Source organism: Salmo salar, chromosome ssa20 (genome assembly GCF_905237065.1).
Source record: "Salmo salar chromosome ssa20, Ssal_v3.1, whole genome shotgun sequence".
NCBI classification, from domain to species: domain Eukaryota; kingdom Metazoa; phylum Chordata; class Actinopteri; order Salmoniformes; family Salmonidae; genus Salmo; species Salmo salar.
Genome location: NC_059461.1, coordinates 72,746,239 through 72,764,835, shown reverse-complemented (window position 1 = coordinate 72,764,835; position 18,597 = coordinate 72,746,239). Strand labels below are relative to the sequence as shown.

The 18,597-nt window shown below is 43.1% G+C and overlaps 1 protein-coding gene across 1 annotated transcript in view; it reads left to right on the top strand.

Annotated features, from left to right (window-relative positions):
• LOC106581294 (solute carrier family 12 member 9) overlaps positions 1-18,597 on the top strand; it is an 84,861-nt gene that overhangs the window by 20,593 nt on the left and 45,671 nt on the right. The window contains exons 7-9 of the mRNA XM_014163255.2: positions 6,447-6,604; positions 9,860-9,942; positions 11,369-11,493. Of these exons, the coding sequence (XP_014018730.2) occupies positions 6,447-6,604; positions 9,860-9,942; positions 11,369-11,493 (366 nt within the window). The remainder of the gene's footprint in view (positions 1-6,446; positions 6,605-9,859; positions 9,943-11,368; positions 11,494-18,597) is intronic.

The window sequence follows — 18,597 nt, the reverse complement described above, 5'->3', positions numbered from 1 at the left end:
TAAATGTCAGGGAGATTAAGAATGGCTGTTCAGATCTACAATAGTGCTGCCTTTTGGTAGAATGACATCTGATGCATACCTGAATAGGTTACAGGTGTGTGTTTGTTACAGGTGCACAGTTATAGAATGTGTATGTGTTCTAGATGGGTCTGGGAAGGTGCATAGGAGCCCAATGTAAAACATGATGAGGGTTTACTGTCCAGCTATGAGAAGTATATTAACCCAGTGTGACAGGGTAGCCAGTGGTGACAAATAGCCTATTGCCAACTCTCCACCCACTCACAACCAAATCCAGCCCAATCCCCCAATATACAGTAAGCTTAGAGTGAGTGTGTCTGTGTATCTTGTTTAGGGACTGAGACCTGAATGATCTGTGGGTATTTTACGGTCTGTCTCTTTCTTTGGATAAGTGAAGTGTGTGTTCCTGAATGAGTGACTGGTGTGTGCATTCGTTCTCTGGATGACTAACTACAGAGTGTGGTTGTGTGTGTATCTTTATCTTCACTCTATGGATGAGTGACATTGGAGTTTGTCTATATATGCAGGTGTGGTGTATGTGTGCGTCTCTGGTTGAGTGACTTTGTTGTGTGTGTGTAAACCTCTGTGTATTGTGCATCAGTGACCTGTTGGCTAATCCCATCCTGCTATAGAAGCTTATGTATTTATTACTGGCTGAATAATTATATTAATTTAAATCTGCCTCCCTCTTTTGTTCTGCTATCTTCAACATGCAGCCTGGTGTGTGTGTGGAAGCTGTGCAGTCCCACAAGGCTCTTTCCATCTCTTTGCTTTTTCTTCTGTTTCTCAGCCTCCCCATATGGCTTTTATTTGTGTGTGAGAGAATGTGGTACTGTTTTTCACTCCATCCCATTCTCCCTTGAGCATCTCGTCTCCTCCCTAGCTTCCCCTGGGGCTGTTTAATTCTCTCTCATGTCCCCTCCCCCACACTCGCTGGCTCGTAGTGCTAGTCTCTTGTCCAGACATTGAGGCAACAAGTCCAACATTCTCAGTCTCTGCCCTCCTCTGCTTTCGTCTCATACCTCTGTTCCCTTGCAATCACCCCAATTCAGAGTGCCTGTCCTTGGCTCTCTCTGTCCGTCCATCCTTTATTTGCTTGCTATCTCTCCACCACAGATCTCTCTCATTGTCGGTCTCTGTCCGTCTCTGATCTCTCTGTATCTTTCTCGTTCCCCCCCTCTGTCCCGCTCTGTCCCTGCCAACACACAGGGATAGAGATGGAGAAGACAACGAGGAGGTTCATGTTATGTTGCCCATGACCTCTAATCCTGTGACCCCCAGGAAGAGTAGCTTAACCTCTATGGGCTAGGTGGGACGCTTGCGTAACAGCCACTGCCAGCCTGTGGCGCGATTTTCAAAACCTTAAAAATCCTATTACTTCAATTTCTCAAACATATGACTATTTTACAGCTATTTAACCTCTATGGGCTAGGTGGGACGCTAGCGTGCCACCCGTGGTGCACTCCATCAACAGCAGGTGCATTTCAAGAGCGGCAAATTTGAATCCAAATAAATGTCAAAATTCAAATTTTTCAAACATACAACTATTTTACACCCTTTGAAAGATAAACATCTCCTTAATCTAACCACGTTGTCCGATTTCAAAAAGGTTTTACGGCGAAAGCATAAATTTAGAGTATGTTAGGACAGTACATTTACAAGAGTTGTGTGTAATGTTTTGTGAATTCAAAGACTGGGTCACCAAAACCATAAAACCAGCTAAAATGATGCACTAACCTTTTACAATCTCCATCAGATGACACTCCTAGGACATTATGTTAGACAATGCATGCATTTTTAGTTCTATCAAGTTCATATTTATATCCAAAAACAGCGTTTTACTATGGCATTGATGTTGAGGAAATCGTTTCCCTCCAATAACCGGCAGTCAAGTCAGCGTCACAAATTAAATAATTAAAATTAGAAAACATTGGTAAAATATTATATTGTCATTTAAAGAATTATAGATTTACATCTCTTGAACGCAATCAACTTGCCAGATTTAAAAATAACCTTACTGGGAAATCACACTTTGCAATAATCTGAGCACTGCGCCCAGAAAAATACGCGTTGCGATACAGACTAGACGTCATGTTGGGGAGATCTAAAATCGAAAATACTATGTAAATAATCCATTACCTTTGATTCTCTTCATCAGATGTCACTTCCAGGTATCACAGGTCCATAACGAATGTAGTTTTGTTCAAAAAAGCTCATCATTTATGTCCAAAAATCTCCGTCTTGTTAGCACATGATCTAAGCCAGCCGGACTTCTCGTCATGAACGAGGGGAAAAAATATATTTACGTTCGTTCAAACATGTCAAACGTTGTATAGCATAAATCATTAGGGCCTTTTTTAACCAGAACATGAATAATATTCAAGGTGGACGAATGCATACTCTTTTATAACGTATTGGAACGAGGGTACCCAACATGAACTCGCGCGCCAGGTGTCTAATGGGCCATCATCGTTCCATGGCTCTTGTTCGGTCAGATCTCCCTCCAGAAGACTCAAAACACTTTGTAAAGGCTGGTGACATCTAGTGGAAGCAATAGGAAGTGCCAAAATATTCCTCAGCCCCTGTGTTTTTCAATGGGATAGGTTTAAAGTCAATACAACACATCAGGTATCCACTTCCTGTCAGAAAATGTCTCAGGGTTTTGCCTGCCAAATGAGTTCTGTTATACTCACAGACACCATTCAAACAGTTTTAGAAAATTTAGGGTGTTTTCTATCCATATGTAATAAGTATATGCATATTCTAGTTACTGGGTAGGAGTGGTAACCAGATTAAATCGGGTATGTTTTTTTTTTATCCAGCCGTGTCAATACTGCCCTCTAGCCCTAACAGGTTAAAGACAAGACTCTCGTTAATCTAACCACACTGTCCGATTTCAAAAAGGCTTTACAACGAAAGCAAAACATTAGATTATGTCAGCAGAGTACAAAACCAGAAATAATCAGACACCCATTTTTCAAGCCAGCATATAATGTCACCAAAACCCAGAAGACAGCTAAATGCAGCACTCACCTTTGATGATCTTCATCAGATGACAACCCTAGGACATTATGTTATACAATACATGCATGTTTTGTTCATATTTATATCAAAAACCAGCTTTTTACATTAGCATGTGACGTTCAGAACTAGCATACCCCCCGCAAACTTCCGGGGAATTCGCTAACATTTTACTATATTACTCACGATAAACGTTCACAAAAAGCATAACAATTATTTTAAGAATTATAGATACAGACCTCCTCTATGCACTCGATATGTCCGATTTTAAAATAGCTTTTTGGTGAAAGCACATTTTGCAATATTCTAAGTACATAGCCCAGGCATCACGGGCTCGCTATTTAGACACCCGGCAAGTTTAGCACTCACCATAATCATATTTACTATTATAAAAGTTTGATTACCTTTTGTTGTCTTCGTCAGAATGCACACCCAGGACTGCTACTTCAATAACAAATGTTGGTTTGGTCCAAAATAATCCATCGTTATATCCGAATAGCGGCGTTTTGTTCGATGCGTTCCAGACACTATCCGAAATAGTAAAGAAGTGTCGCGCGCATGGTGCAATTCGTGACAATAAAATTCTAAATATTCCATTACCGTACTTCGAAGCATGTCAACCGCTGTTTAAAATCAATTTTTACGAAATTTTTCTCGTAGAAAAGCGATAATATTCCGACAGGGAATCTCCTTTTCGGCAAACAGAGGAAAAAAATCCCAAAGGCGGGGCGGTCGGGGTCACGCGCATAAGCCCAGTGTCCCTTGATCGGCCACTTGAGAAAGGCGATAATGTGTTTCAGCCTGGGGCTGGAATGACGACATTCTGTTTTTTCCCGGGCTCTGAGCGCCTATGGACGACGTGGGAAGTGTCACGTTAGAGCAGAGATCCTTAGTAAATGATAGAGATGGAAAAGAAGTTCAAGAAATGGTCAGACAGGCCACTTCCTGTAAAGGAATCTCTCAGGTTTTGACCTGCCATTTGAGTTCTGTTATACTCACAGACACCATTCAAACAGTTTTAGAAACTTTAGGGTGTTTTCTATCCATATGTAATAAGTATATGCATATTCTAGTTACTGGGTAGGAGTGGTAACCAGATTAAATCGGGTATGTTTTTTATCCAGCCGTGTCAATACTGCCCCCTAGCCCTAACAGGTTAACCTGTCTGGGAACCTGGGACGCTTGCGTCCCACCCTAGTCAACAGCCAGTGGAATCGCGTCGCGCGAAATACAAATACCTCATAAATGCTATAACTTCAATTTCTCAAACATATGACTATTTTACACCATTTTATAGATACCTCTCCTGAATCGAACCATGTTGTCCGATTTCAAAAAGGCGTTACAGCAAAAGCAAAACATTAGATTATGTTAGGAGAGTACTCAGCCAAAAATAATCACACTGCCATTTTCAAAGCAACTAGCATGCATCACAAATACCCAAAACACAGTTAAATGCAGCACTAACCTTTGACAATCTTCATCAGATGACACTCCTAGGACATCATGTTACACAATACATGCATTTTTTGTTCGATAAAGTTCATATTTATATATGAAACAGGATTTTACATCGGCGCGTGACGTTCAGAAAATATTTTCCCTCAAATGCTTCCGGTGAATCAGCGCTACAATTTACAAAATTACTATTCGAAAACATTGTTAAAATGTTATATTGTCATTCAAAGAATTATAGATTAACATCTCGTGAATGCAACCGCATTGCCAGATTTAAAAATAACTTTACTGGGAAATCACACTTTTAAATAAACGAGGTGCTATGCTCAGAAAAATAGGCTAGGCGATACAGGTTAGCGCCATCTTGGAACCATCTAAAATCAAATATACTATTGTAAATATTCCCTTTGATTATCTTCATCAGAAGGCACTTCCAGGAATCCCAGGTCAACAACAAATGTAGTTTTGTTCAAAAAAGTTAATAATTTATGTCCCAATAGCTCCTTCTTGTTAGCGCGTTCCGAAGGCTACTCATAATGTATGAGGCGCGTGGGACTTGTCGTCCACGAATGTGCAAAAAATATATATTTACGTTCGTTCAAACATGTCAAACGTTGTATAACAAATCTTTAGGGCCTTTTTCAATCAGAGCTTCAATAATATTCAAGGCGGACGATTGCATTGTCTTACTAAACGTTTCGGAACAAAAGGGTACCCACGGGCGTCCGCGTCATAGTAGTAATGGCCCTCCCCCTATGACCAACCTTCCAGGCCTCTCGTTCGGTCAGTTTCTACCAGAGAAGACTCAAACCACTTTTTAAAGACTGTTGACATCTAGTGGAAGCCTTAGGAAGTGCTAAATGAATCCTAACTCACGGTGTGTTTCATAGGCAAATTGTTGAAGGTGATTCCACAAATCAGATTTCCACTTCCTGCATGGAATCTTCTCAGGTTTTGGCCTGCCATATGAGTTCTGTTATACACAGACACCATTCAAACAGTTTTAGAAACTTTAGTGTTTTCTATCCAAATCTACTAATTATATGCATATTCTAGTTACTGGGCAGGAGTAGTAACCAGAATAAATCGGGTACGTTTTTTTATCCGGCCGTGCAAATACTGCCCCCTATCCCCAACAGGCAACAGCTAATGGGGATCCTAATAAAGAAATAAAAAAACAACCATAAAAATAGTAGAAGGAATGAGAATGTAGCAAAACAATAGATAATATGAGAAAAGGGGTGTAGTAGAGACAGTCTGAGATTGAGAGAGGTAGAGTGAATGTGAGAGAGTAGCAGAGGGAGGGGTGCAGAGGATCTACAGGCCTTGTTAGGTATTGATCCCATTTAATACTGCTCAGCCTGTCTCTCTCTCTGTCTGTGTTGCTCTCTCTCTCAGGTTTTAAAATGTCAAGCTTGTTCAGATTTATACTGCACTTGCCACACGTCACAGGAATTAATAACCAGGCTATAGCATTGACCAGCTCCATTATGCACGCACACGTGCGCACACACACACCAGAGTAACTTTCAATGGTCCAACCAACACACGTTCATACTCAAATGACTTATGTTTTCACTGCTCTGTGTGTGTGTGCTGCTGGTGGATGGGAACATTTTAAAGTGAATCATTATTAAGAATGTCAGAGAGCCTGATGAAAGCAATGGTTCATAAACGTTTAACTGCGGCACACAAATAATAACGCAGACTAACACTCACACACCAAATAACACACACACACAAATCATATCATTGGCATTTCCTAATTTTCAGACAGAGGGGACAGACGGGGAGTGGAGGGAGTAGACAGACAGATGGAATGGAAGGAGCGGACAGATAGAAAAACAGAGTGGACTAGAGAGATGGGTGGAGGGTTGGAGTGGAGGGAAGGAGTGAGTAGAGTGGGGGAGGGTTTCATATGAATGTATATAATCTGCTTTCTCTCTCAGTATTCTCCTCCAGAGGGACTACAGTTTCCTGCGGGACATTAATGTGTGGAACCCGTTGGTGACCGTTGGTGTGTATTCCTCCACCATGTCTGCTGCCATGAGTAACCTGATAGGGGCGTCACGCATCCTCTACGCCCTGGCACGGGACGACCTGTTTGGTGGGTACACTTATGTCCTCCTCTTTCTCACTATCCACCTCACCCTTATTATTTTTCTTTATAGCTTCTTCTCTCTCCCTTCTCACTGGCGTTGTGTGTGGATATGGGAGAAGAATAGTGGTATTAAGCAGGTTTCCTCTGTAGAGTGGGCAGCTGGAGCAGAACAGATGAACTAGACTGAGCCATGCTGAACTAGACTGAGCCATGCTGAACTAGACTGAGCCATGCTGAACTAGACTGAGCCATGCTGAACTAGACTGAGCCATGCTGACAGTGACTCGGCTCAGGATCACTAGCAATGCCTTTCGGGGTTAAACATATATTTTAGCTTATGGGTTTTGTTTTTGCCTTGTTGTGACTGTATGATTAAAGGTGTTTGTAACTTCAAGTTCTTATCGTGTGTGTGTGTGTCATTCATACCTGGTGCAACCTGCTTGCCAATGTCCTACACCCACTGGGTAATGGATCCCCTAATATAGTTTAACACACATCTCTTCATCTCACCCAGTTTTAAAATATCTGCTCTCTTCGCTCTTCACCATCCCTTTTTCTTCTCTATTATTTTACTCCCTCTCTTCATCCATCCTGTTGGCTGCATTGATTTGAGTTGAAAGTCTGTAATTTAATTAATTTTATGTATCAACGGAAATGTGGTCCTAAATGTTAATTCCCTCCATCTTACTCCTTCTCCTCCTCCCTCTTGCTCTCACATACATACAGTTGAAGTCGGGAGTTTACATACACCTTAACCAAATACATTTAAACTCAATTTTTCACAATTCCTGACATTTAATCCTAGTAAACATTCCCTGTCTTAGGTCAGTTAGGATCACCACTTTATTTTAAGAATGTGAAATGTCAGAATAATAGTAGAGAGTGATTTATTTCAGCTTTGATATCTTTCATCACATTCCCACTGGGTCAAAAGTTTACATACACTCAATTAGTATTTGGTAGCATTGCCATTAAATTGTTTAACTTGGGTCAAACGTTTCGGGTAGCCTTCCACAAGTTTCCCACAATAAGCTGGGTGAATTTTGGCCCATTCCTCCTGACAGAGCTGGTGTAACTGAGTCAGGTTTGTAGGCCTCCTTGCTCGCACACATTTTCTACAGGGTTGAGGTCAAGGCTTTGTGATGGCCACTCCAATATCGTCACTTTGTTGTCCTTAAGCCATTTTGCCACAACTTTGGAAGTATGCTTGGGGTCATTGTCCATTTGGAAGACCCATTTGCGACCAAGCTTTAACTTTCTGACGATGTCTTAAGATGTTGCTTCCATATGTCCACATAATTTTCCTGCCTCATGATGCCATCTATTTTGTGAAGTGCACCAGTCCCTCCTGCAGCAAAGCACCCCCACAACATGATGCTGCCATCCCCGTGCTTCACAGTAAGGATGGTGTTCTTCGGCTTGCAAGCTACCCCCTTTTTCCTCCAAACATAACAATAGTCATTATGGCCAAACAGTTCTATTTTTGTTTCATCAGACCAGAGGACATTTCTCCAAAAAGTACAATCTTTCTCCCCATGTGCAGTTGCAAACCGTAGTCTGGCTTTTTTTATGGTGGTTTTGGAGCAGTGGCTTCTTCCTTGCTGAGCGGCCTTTCAGGCTACGTCGATATATGACTCGTTTTTACTGTGGATATAGATACTTTTGTACTGGTTTCCTCCAGCATCTTCACCAGGTCCTTTGCTGTTGTTCTGGGATTGATTTGCACTTTTCGCACCAAAGTACGTTTATCTCTAGGAGACAGAATACGTCTCCTTCCTGAGCGGTATGACGGCTGCGTGGTCCCATGGTGTTTATACTTGGGTACTATTATTTGTACAGGAGAACGTGGTACCTTCAGGTGTTTGAAAAATGCTCCCAAGGATGAACCAGACTTGTGGAGGTCTACAATTCATTTTCTGAGGTCTTGGCTGATTTCTTTTGATTTTCCCATGATGTCAAGCAAAGAGGCACTGAGTTTGAAGGTAGGCCTTGAAATACATCCATAGGTACACCTCCAATTGACTCAAATGATGTCAATTAGCCTATCAGAAGCTTCTAAAGCCATGACATCATTTTCTGGAATTTTCCAAGCTGTTTAACCTCCCTAGGGGTTGTGGGACGCTATCGTCCCACCTGGCCAACATCAAGTGAAATTGCAGAGCGCCTTATTCAAAAACAGAAATACTCATTACAAAAATTCATAACACATACAAGTGTTATACATCGGTTTAAAAATTAATTTCTTGTTAATCCAACCACGGTGTCAGATTTCAAAAAGGCTTTACGGCGAAAGCATACCATGGGATTATCTGAGAACAGCGCCCAGCAGACAAATCATTACAGTTACCAGCCAAGTAGAGGAGTTACACAAGTCAGAAATTGTGATCAAATTAATCATTTACCTTTTATTATCTTTGTATGGTTGCACTCACAAGACTCCCATTTACTCAATACATGTTTGTTTTGTTCGATAAAGTCCCTCTTTATATCCAAAAACCTCCGTTATGTTCAGTCATCCACAGGCTCAAAGGCAGTCACAACAGACAGACGAAAAATCAGAAAGGTATCAGTGAAGTTCGTAGAAACATGTCAAACGGTGTTTATAATCAATCCTCAGGTTGTCTGAAACAAATTCTAAAGACTCTTGACATCTAGTGGAAGCCATAGGAAGTGCAATTTGAGTCCTAAGTCAATGGATACTGTAATGGCATTCAACAGAAAACTACAAAAATAAAAATATCCTACTTCCTGGATGGATTGTTCTCAGGTTTTTGCCTGCCATATCAGTTCTGTTATACTCACAGATGTTATTTTAACACTTTTGGAAACTTTAGAGTTTTCTATCCAAATCTACCAATTATATGCATATCCTAGCTTCTGGGCCTGAGTAGCAGGCAGATTACTTTGGGCATGCTTTTCATCTGGAGGTGAAAATAGTGCCCCCTACCCTAATGAAGTTAAAGGCACAGTCAACTTAGTGTATGTAAACTTCTGACCCAATGGAATTGTGATACAGTGAATCATAAGTTAAATAATCTGTCTGTAAACAAATGTTGGATAAATTACTTGTCATGCACAAAGTAGATGTCCTAACCGAGTTGCCAAAACTATAGTTTGTTAACAAGAAATGTGTGGAGTGGTTGAAAAATGAGTTTTAATGACTCCAACCTAAGTTTATGTAAACTTCTGACTTCAACTGTATTCTCTCTCTCTCTCTCTCTCTCTCTCTCTCGCTCTCTCACTCCTCTCCCCCATCTGCAGGCACAGTGTTGTCTCTAGCTAAGAAGACATCTCACAATGGGAACCCCTGGGTGTCTGTCCTCCTCTCCTGGTTCCTAGTACAGGTAAGACAATGGGAACCCCTGGGTGTCTGTCCTACTCTCCTGGTTCCTAGTACTGGTAAGACAATGGGAATCCCTGGGTGTCTGTCCTACTCTCCTGGTTCCTAGTACTGGTAAGACAATGGGAACACCTGAGGGGCTGTTCTCTCCTGGTTCCTAGTACTGGTAAGACAATGGGAACCCCTGGGTGTCTGTCCTACTCTCCTGGTTCCTAGTACTGGTAAGACAATGGGAACCCCTGAGGGGCTGTTCTCTCCTGGTTCCTAGTACTGGTAAGACAATGGGAACCCCTGGGTGTCTGTCCTACTCTCCTGGTTCCTAGTACTGGTAAGACAATGGGAACCCCTGAGGGGCTGTTCTCTCCTGGTTCCTAGTACTGGTAAGACAATGGGAACCCCTGAGGGGCTGTTCTCTCCTGGTTCCTAGTACAGGTAAGACACAGAGGAGAGAATAGGTCTGATTTCACCTGCTCAATAATCTCTGATCAGGTCAGATGAAGGAAAAGGTAGAGAGAAGGGTAAATGGAAAAAGATAAATGGAGAGAGAAGGGTAGATGGAGAGAGAAGGGAAGTACTTTGAGAGTACTGAGAATTGGCCAAGACATAACGAGAAAAGGAGATGAGATGGGAGGGTAAAGATACAAAGAGACAGAAAAAATAGATGGAGAGCTCTCTGATAATGACTGGCTAGTCAGATACTCTTCAAGAAGCGAGTGTTAAAGGCTAAATGGCTGATCTTTGTCTTCCTCTCATCCCTCGCTCCGCTTCTACACTGGAGTGGGGGAGTAATTAGAGTGAAATCATTAGCCTGTATCAGAGCTCATTAACTAGTCCTCCCCCTCTTTTCTGTCGCTCGCTCTTTCTCTCTCTGCCATTTGAATGATTCACTGATGACACAAGTGTGATTCTAATCTCACTCCATGTTAAACAATCTCACAGATGAGAGAAGGGGAGTGAGGGAGGTCAGGAAGGAAGGTGAAAGAAGGTGTTAGGCCAAAAGGGAGATGGATATAGAGACAAGTCATGCATCAATTCAAAGTGATCCAGATGATATTTGAGGAAGAGGGAGACCTTGAGACTGATTTAGAAGCCCCTCTATCTTGCTGACCTTTAGTAAAGGCTGTGTGATGTTAGTGATAACTCAGCCTCTCAGAATAGCTTGGTGATTACCATGGGTTTACATGGACTGGACATACAACACGAAGACAACTGACCTGATCTCACTCACAGAGACACAGACAATGATGCAGTGGCAGGCCCAGAAGTTGCCCATACTGGCCTATGGCTGAGGGCTCAATTAATAGATAATTAATACTCTTGTTAAAGGGGAGAACTGAGGAGACTGACTCTCACTGACTTTGTTGTGGAGGTCAGAGGAGAAACTATTTCTCCCCTCCATCTATTTCTTCTCTCCTTTTCTCCATCTGTAGTTGGTGTTGTTCACAGGGAAGTTGAACACCATCGCCAGCATTGTAACCATCTTCTTCCTGCTGGTGTACGCAGCTGTGGACCTGGCCTGTCTGGCTCTGGAGTGGGCCTCAGCTCCTAACTTCAGGTACCAAATCAAATTGGGTTTATCACACATGCCGAATAAAACTGGTGTATACTTTTAATTAAATGCTTGCTACGAAACTTTCCCAACAATGCAGAGTTTAAAAAAGAATAATGCAAAATGAAATGGTAACTAACGAGGAATAAAATACACAAGAATGGAGCTACATACAGGGAGTACCAGTACCAGATCAATGTGGAGCTACATACAGGGAGTACCAGCACCAGATCAATGTGGAGCTACATACAGGGAGTACCAGCACCAGATCAATGTGGAGCTACATACAGGGAGTACCAGTACCAGATCAATGTGGAGCTACATACAGGGAGTACCAGTACCAGATCAATGTGGAGCTACATACAGGGAGTACCAGTACCAGATCAATGTGGAGCTACATACAGGGAGTACCAGCACCAGATCAATGTGGAGCTACATACAGGGAGTACCAGTACCAGATCAATGTGGAGCTACATACAGGGAGTACCAGTACCAGATCAATGTGGAGCTGTATACAGGGAGTACCAGATCAATGTGGAGCTGTATACAGGGAGTACCAGTACCAGATCAATGTGGAGCTATATACAGGGAGTACCAGTACCAGATCAATGTGGAGCTGTATACAGGGAGTACCAGTACCAGATCAATGTGGAGCTGTATACAGGGAGTACCAGTACCAGATCAATGTGGAGCTGTATACAGGGAGTACCAGTACCAGATCAATGTGGAGCTGTATACAGGGAGTACCAGTACCAGATCAATGTGGAGCTGTATACAGGGAGTACCAGTACCAGATCAATGTGGAGCTGTATACAGGGAGTACCAGTACCAGATCAATGTGGAGCTGTATACAGGGAGTAGCAGTACCAGATCAATGTGGAGCTGTATACAGGGGAGTACCAGTACCAGATCAATGTGGAGCTGTATACAGGGAGTACCAGTACCAGATCAATGTGGAGCTGTATACAGGGAGTACCAGTACCAGATCAATGTGGAGCTGTATACAGGGAGTACCAGTACCAGATCAATGTGGCGCTGTATACAGGGAGTACCAGAACCAGATCAATGTGCAGAGGAATAAGGTATTTCAGGTAGATATGTACATAAAGGCAGGGTAAAGTGACTAGGCATCAGGATAGATAATAATAAGGTATTTGAGGTAGATATGTACAGTTGAAGTCGTAAGTTTACATACACTTAGGTTGGAGTCATTAACTTGTTTTTCAAGCACTCCACACATTTTTGTAAACAAACTATCGTTTTGGCATGTCGGTTAGGACATCTACTTTGTGCATAACACAAGTAATTTTTCCAACAATTGTTTACAGACAGATTATTTCACTTATAATTCACTGTATCACAATTCCAGTGGGTCAGAAGTTTACATGCACTAAATTGACTGTGCCTTTAATCAGCTTGGAAAATTCCAGAAAATTATGTCATGGCTTTAGAAGCTTCTGATAGGCTAATTGACATCATTTGAGTCAATTGGAGGTGTACCTGTGGATGTATTTTAAGGCCTACCTTCAAACGCAGTGCCTTTGCTTGACATCATGGGAAAATCAAAAGAAATCAGCCAAGACCTCAGACCTCATCTGTACAAACAATAGTACGCAGGTATAAACACCATGGGACCACGCAGCCGTCATACCGCTCAGGAAGGAGATGCGTTCTGTCTCCTAGAGATGAACGTTCTTTGGTGAGAAAAGTGCAAATCAATCCCAGAACAACAGCAAAGGACCTTAGTACAGACCCAGGCTTCTACAGAGCTGCAACAGATCCCTTCCATTTTTGTTGACGGTGCTGTCACTGTTGTTTCTATGGGGGAGATGAAGACAGTTAGAAACAGTATGGCCTGTAATAAAGCTCTCCCCTCGTGTGCTCGTTAGATCAGGTAGTGTTCCTGTGCACGCATTTGTGTCCCCACAGATGAGCACATTTCCCTGGGCCTGGAAATGGCATGTCTCTTCCTCAAGTGTGGGGAAGATCTCCTCTGAGTAATATGGGGATTCTGAGGGATATATATTGCGCAAAGGAACACATCTTTTTCAGTTTTAACCTAATGTGATATTTACCAATTTTGAGGGGATCAATTGGATTTTGTAGTTTGGATTTGTACCAAATGATCAGTCCTCCAGAGTCTCTGCCTCTATTGACAGAGCTGTGTTTCTGTGATGGCACAATTACCTCTCTGTAGCCTGTGGGACAGTGAGTGACAATGTCAGCCTTACACCATGTCTCCTGCAGAATGATGACGTCAACATCTTTAAGATTTTTGTTGAACTCAGTGCTAAACTCTTCAGTCCAAAGGTTTATGAGTTTAGGCCCTCAATGTTCCAAATGCTAACTTGCAAAAAGAAAGAATAGCAGTCAGTAATACAGTAACTACTAACTAATAAGTTGTTAAGAGTGAGATAAACAGGATGACAGCTCAATGGAAATCCAATTTATCAACCCATGGAGGTCTGGATTTGGAGTCACACTCAAAATTAAAGTGGAAAACCACACTACAGGCTGATCCAACTTTGATGTAATGTCCTTAAAACAAGTCAAAATGAGGCTCAGTAGTGTGTGTGTGGCCTCCACGTGCCTGTATGACCTCCCTACAACGCCTGGGCATGCTCCTGATGAGGTGGCGGATGGTCTCCTGAGGGATCTCCTCCCAGACCTGGACTAAAGCTTCCGCCAACTCCTGGACAGTCTGTGGTGCAACGTGGCGTTGGTGGATGGAGCGAGACATGATGTCGCAGATGTGCTCAATTGGATTCAGGTCTGGGGAACGGGCGGGCCAGTCCATAGCATCAATGCCTTCCTCTTGCAGGAACTGCTGACACACTCCAGCCACATGAGGTCTAGCATTGTCTTGCATTAGGAGGAACCCAGGGCCAACCGCACCAGCATATGGTCTCACAAGGGGTCTGAGGATCTCATCTCGGTACCTAATGGCAGTCAGGCTACCTCTGGCGAGCACATGGAGGGCTGTGCGGCCCCCCAAAGAAATGCCACCCCACACCATGACTGACCCACCGACAAACCGGTCATGCTGGAGGATGTTGCAGGCAGCAGAACATTCTCCACGGCGTCTCCAGACTGGGTGGGGTGGGTGGGGTGCGCTGGGTCTGGTGGGGCGTTGAAAGGGCTTGGGGCTCCTTGGTGGTGCAGTGGTCTGGTAGGGGCCTCTGGGTGGTCCTCTGTCCAGTGCGGCATGGGGTGTTTCTCTACCAAGTGCAACAGTTAGGGGGAAAAAGTATTTTTGATCCCCTGCTGGTTTTGTATGTTTGCCCACTGACAAAGAAATGATCAGTCTATAATTTTAATGGTAGCTTTATTTGAACAGTGAGAGACAGAATAACAACAAAAAATGCATGTAAAAAATGTTATGAAATTATTAGCATTTTAATGAGGGGAAATAAGTATTTGACCCCTCTGCAAAACATGCCTTAGTACTTGATGGCAAAACCCTTGTTGGCAATCACAGAGGTCAGACGTTTCTTGTAGTTGGCCACCAGGTTTGCACACATCTCAGGAGGGATTTTGTCCCACTCCTCTTTGCAGATCTTCTCCAAGTCATTAAGGTTTTGAGGCTGACGTTTGGCAACTCGAACCTTCAGCTCCCTCCACAGATTTTCTATGGGATTAAGGTCTGGAGACTGGCTAGACCACTCCAGGACCTTAATGTGCTTCTTCTTGAGCCACTCCTTTGTTGCCTTGGCTGTATGTTTTGGGTCATTGTCATGCTGGAATACCCATCCACGACCCATTTTCAATGCCCTGGCTGAGGGAAGGAGGTTCTCACCCAAGATTTGACGGTACATGGCCCCGTCCATCGTCCCTTTGATGTGGTGAAGTTGTCCTGTCCGCTTAGCAGAAAAACACCCCCAAAGCATAATGTTTCCGCCTCCATGTTTGATGGTGGGGATGGTGTTCTTGGGGTCATAGGCAGCATTCCTCCTCCTCCTCCAAACACGGCGAGTTGAGTTGATGCCAAAGAGCTCCATTTTGGTCTCATCTGACCACAACACTTTCATCCAGTTGTCCTCTGAATCATTCAGATGTTCATTGGCAAACTTCAGACAGGCATGTATATGTGCTTTCTTGAGCAGGGGGAACTTGTGGGCGCTACAGGATTTCAGTCCTTCATGGCGTAGTGTGTTACCAATTGTTTTCTTGGTGACTATGGTCCCAGCTGCCTTGAGATCATTGACAAGATCCTCCCGTGTAGTTCTGGACTGATTCCTCACCGTTCTCATGATCATTGCAACTCCACGAGGTGAGATCTTGCATCGAGCCCCAGGCTGAGGAAGATTGACAGTTCTTTTGTGTTTCTTCCATTTGTGAATAATCGCACCAACTGTTGTCACCTTCTCACCATGCTGCTTGGCGATGGTCTTGTAGCCCCTTCCAGCCTTGTGTAGGTCTACAATCTTGTCCCTGACATCCTTGGAGAGCTCTTTGGTCTTGGCCATGGTGGAGAGTTTGGAATCTGATTTGATTGATTGCTTCTGTGGACAGGTGTCTTTTATATAGGTAACAAGCTGAGATTAGGAGCACTCCCTTTAACCTCTTACATCTAGACGTTCCGCTAGCGGAACACCTGCTTCAATATCCAATGATGGGCGTGGCGCGAAATACAAACTCCTCTAAAATCCGAAAACTTCCATTTTTCAAACATATGACTATTTTACAGCATTTCAAAGACAAGACTCGTTAATCTAACCACACTGTCCGATTTCAAAAAGGCTTTACAGCGAAAGCAAAACATTAGATTATGTCAGCAGAGTACCCAGCCAGAAATAATCAGACACCCATTTTTTAAGCTAGCATATAATGTCACAAAAAACAAAACCACAGCTAAATGCAGCACTAACCTTTGATGATCTTCATCAGATGACAACCCTAGGACATTATGTTATACAATGCATGCATGTTTTGTTCAATCAAGTTCATATTTATATAAAAAACAGCTTTTTTACATTAGCATGTGACGTTCAGAACTAGCATACCCCCCGCAAACATCCGGTGAATTTACTAAATTACTCACGATAAACGTTCACAAAAAACATAATTATTTTAAGAATTATAGATACAGAACTCCTCTATGCACTCTATGTCCGATTTTAAAATTGCTTTTCGGTGAAAGCACATTTTGCAATATTCTCAGTAGATAGCCCAGCCATCACGGCTAGCCATTTAGACACCGACCAAGTTTAGCCGTGACCAAACTCCGATTTACTATTAAAAAAGTTTGATTACCTTTGTTGTCTTCGTCAGAATGCACTCCCAGGACTGCTACTTCAATAACAAATGTTGGTTTGGTCCAAAATAATCCATCGTTATATCCAAATAGCGGTGTTTTGTTCGTGCGTTCTAGACACTATCCGAAGTGTAAATAAGGGTCACGAGCATGGCGTAATTCGTGACAAAAGATTTCTAAATATTCCATTACCGTACTTCGAAGCATGTCAACCGCTGTTTAAAATCAATTTTTATGCCATTTTTCTCGTAAAAAAGTGATAATATTCCGACCGGGAATCTGCGTTTAGGTAAACAGAGGAAAGAAAACAAAGCATTCTGTCGACGCGGGCACGCGCCTGAGTCTCACAGTACTGTAACCAGCCACTACCCAAACGCGCTACTTTGTTTCAACCAGAGCCTGTAAAGCCATGATTCAGCTTTTTGCCACCTTCTGAGAGACCATGGGAGCTGTAGGAAGTGTCACGTAACAGCAGAGATCCTCTGTAATGGATAGAGATGGCAAAGAAGGCCAAGAAATGGTCAGACAGGGTACTTCCTGTACAGAATCTTCTCAGGTTTTGGCCTGCCATATGAGTTCTGTTATACTCACAGACACCATTCAAACAGTTTTAGAAACTTTGGAGTGCTTTCTATCCAAAGCTAATAATTATATGCATATTCTAGTTTCTGGGTAGGAGTAATAATCAGATTAAATCGGGTACGTTTTTTATCCGGCTGTGAAAATACTGCCCCCTATCCATAACAGGTTAAGAGTGTGCTCCTAATCTCAGCTCGTTACCTGTATAAAAGACACCTGGGAGCCAGAAATCTTTCTGATTGAGAGGGGGTCAAATACTTATTTCCCTCATTAAAATGCAAATCAATTTATAACATTTTTGACATAGGTTTTCAGGATTTTTTTGTTGTTATTCTGTCTCTCACTGTTCAAATAAAGCTACCATTAAAATTATAGACTGATCATTTCTTTGTCAGTGGGCAAACGTAGAAAATCAGCAGGGGATCAAATACTTTTTTCCCTCCCTGATCGTCCTTTCGAGACTTGGCAAACATCCCTACTGTCTGCTTCCTCAGATGGGAGTGGTCCTGCAGATGCTCTGGGGTGATTGCTCACCACCCAACAATGTGCACGTTCGGAAGTAGGCCACACCCTCTGGTGATGTCAGCGTTGACTTTCTGAATGGTACGGGGATGAAAGTCTTTGCGGGGCAGCAGAGTGGAGATGGTGATGTGGGAGTTGGGGAACCACTCAGAGGCCCTCTCTGCTACTCTGTTGACCAGGCTGCCTACTCTCTCCTGCTCCTCTCGCAGGTTGTTGGTGCCGGTGTGAATAATAATGTGGCCTGGTGTGCCAAAGTCAGGCTGGGACAGGATGTGGAGTGCATCCTTTCTTTTTGGGCACCATATTTTGCACACCTTGTGGTGGGGGAAGAGTTTATCCTCTTGGATGAATTTCCATTTGAGTCAATGAGGATTGCCACCTCAGTGGGTTTTACCAGATTAGTGGGTTTACGGTCTGGGGCTGGGGTACACAGGGCCTGTGTACATGTGGGGGTGTGTCGGGGGAGCTTCTCTCTGTAGTAGGTGTCCCCATGTGAGCCACCTTGTTTACTGGGGTTGTGGGTAAAGGGTTGTCGGTATGGGGGGGGGATTGTGGGGTTGTTAGGGGTGGTGAGGGGCTGCAGCTTCTCTCTAGGAGTCTCTACAGTCTACTCTCTATGCTGCAGCACCCTCTTGATGACAGACAATTCCTTTGCCATCTCCTCCTTTATCTGCACCAGCTCTCTCCTCATGGTGGCATTTACCTCAAGCGCTGTGGTAAGGCTCTCTCTCAGCTCCTGGACAGAGTTCTTCAGC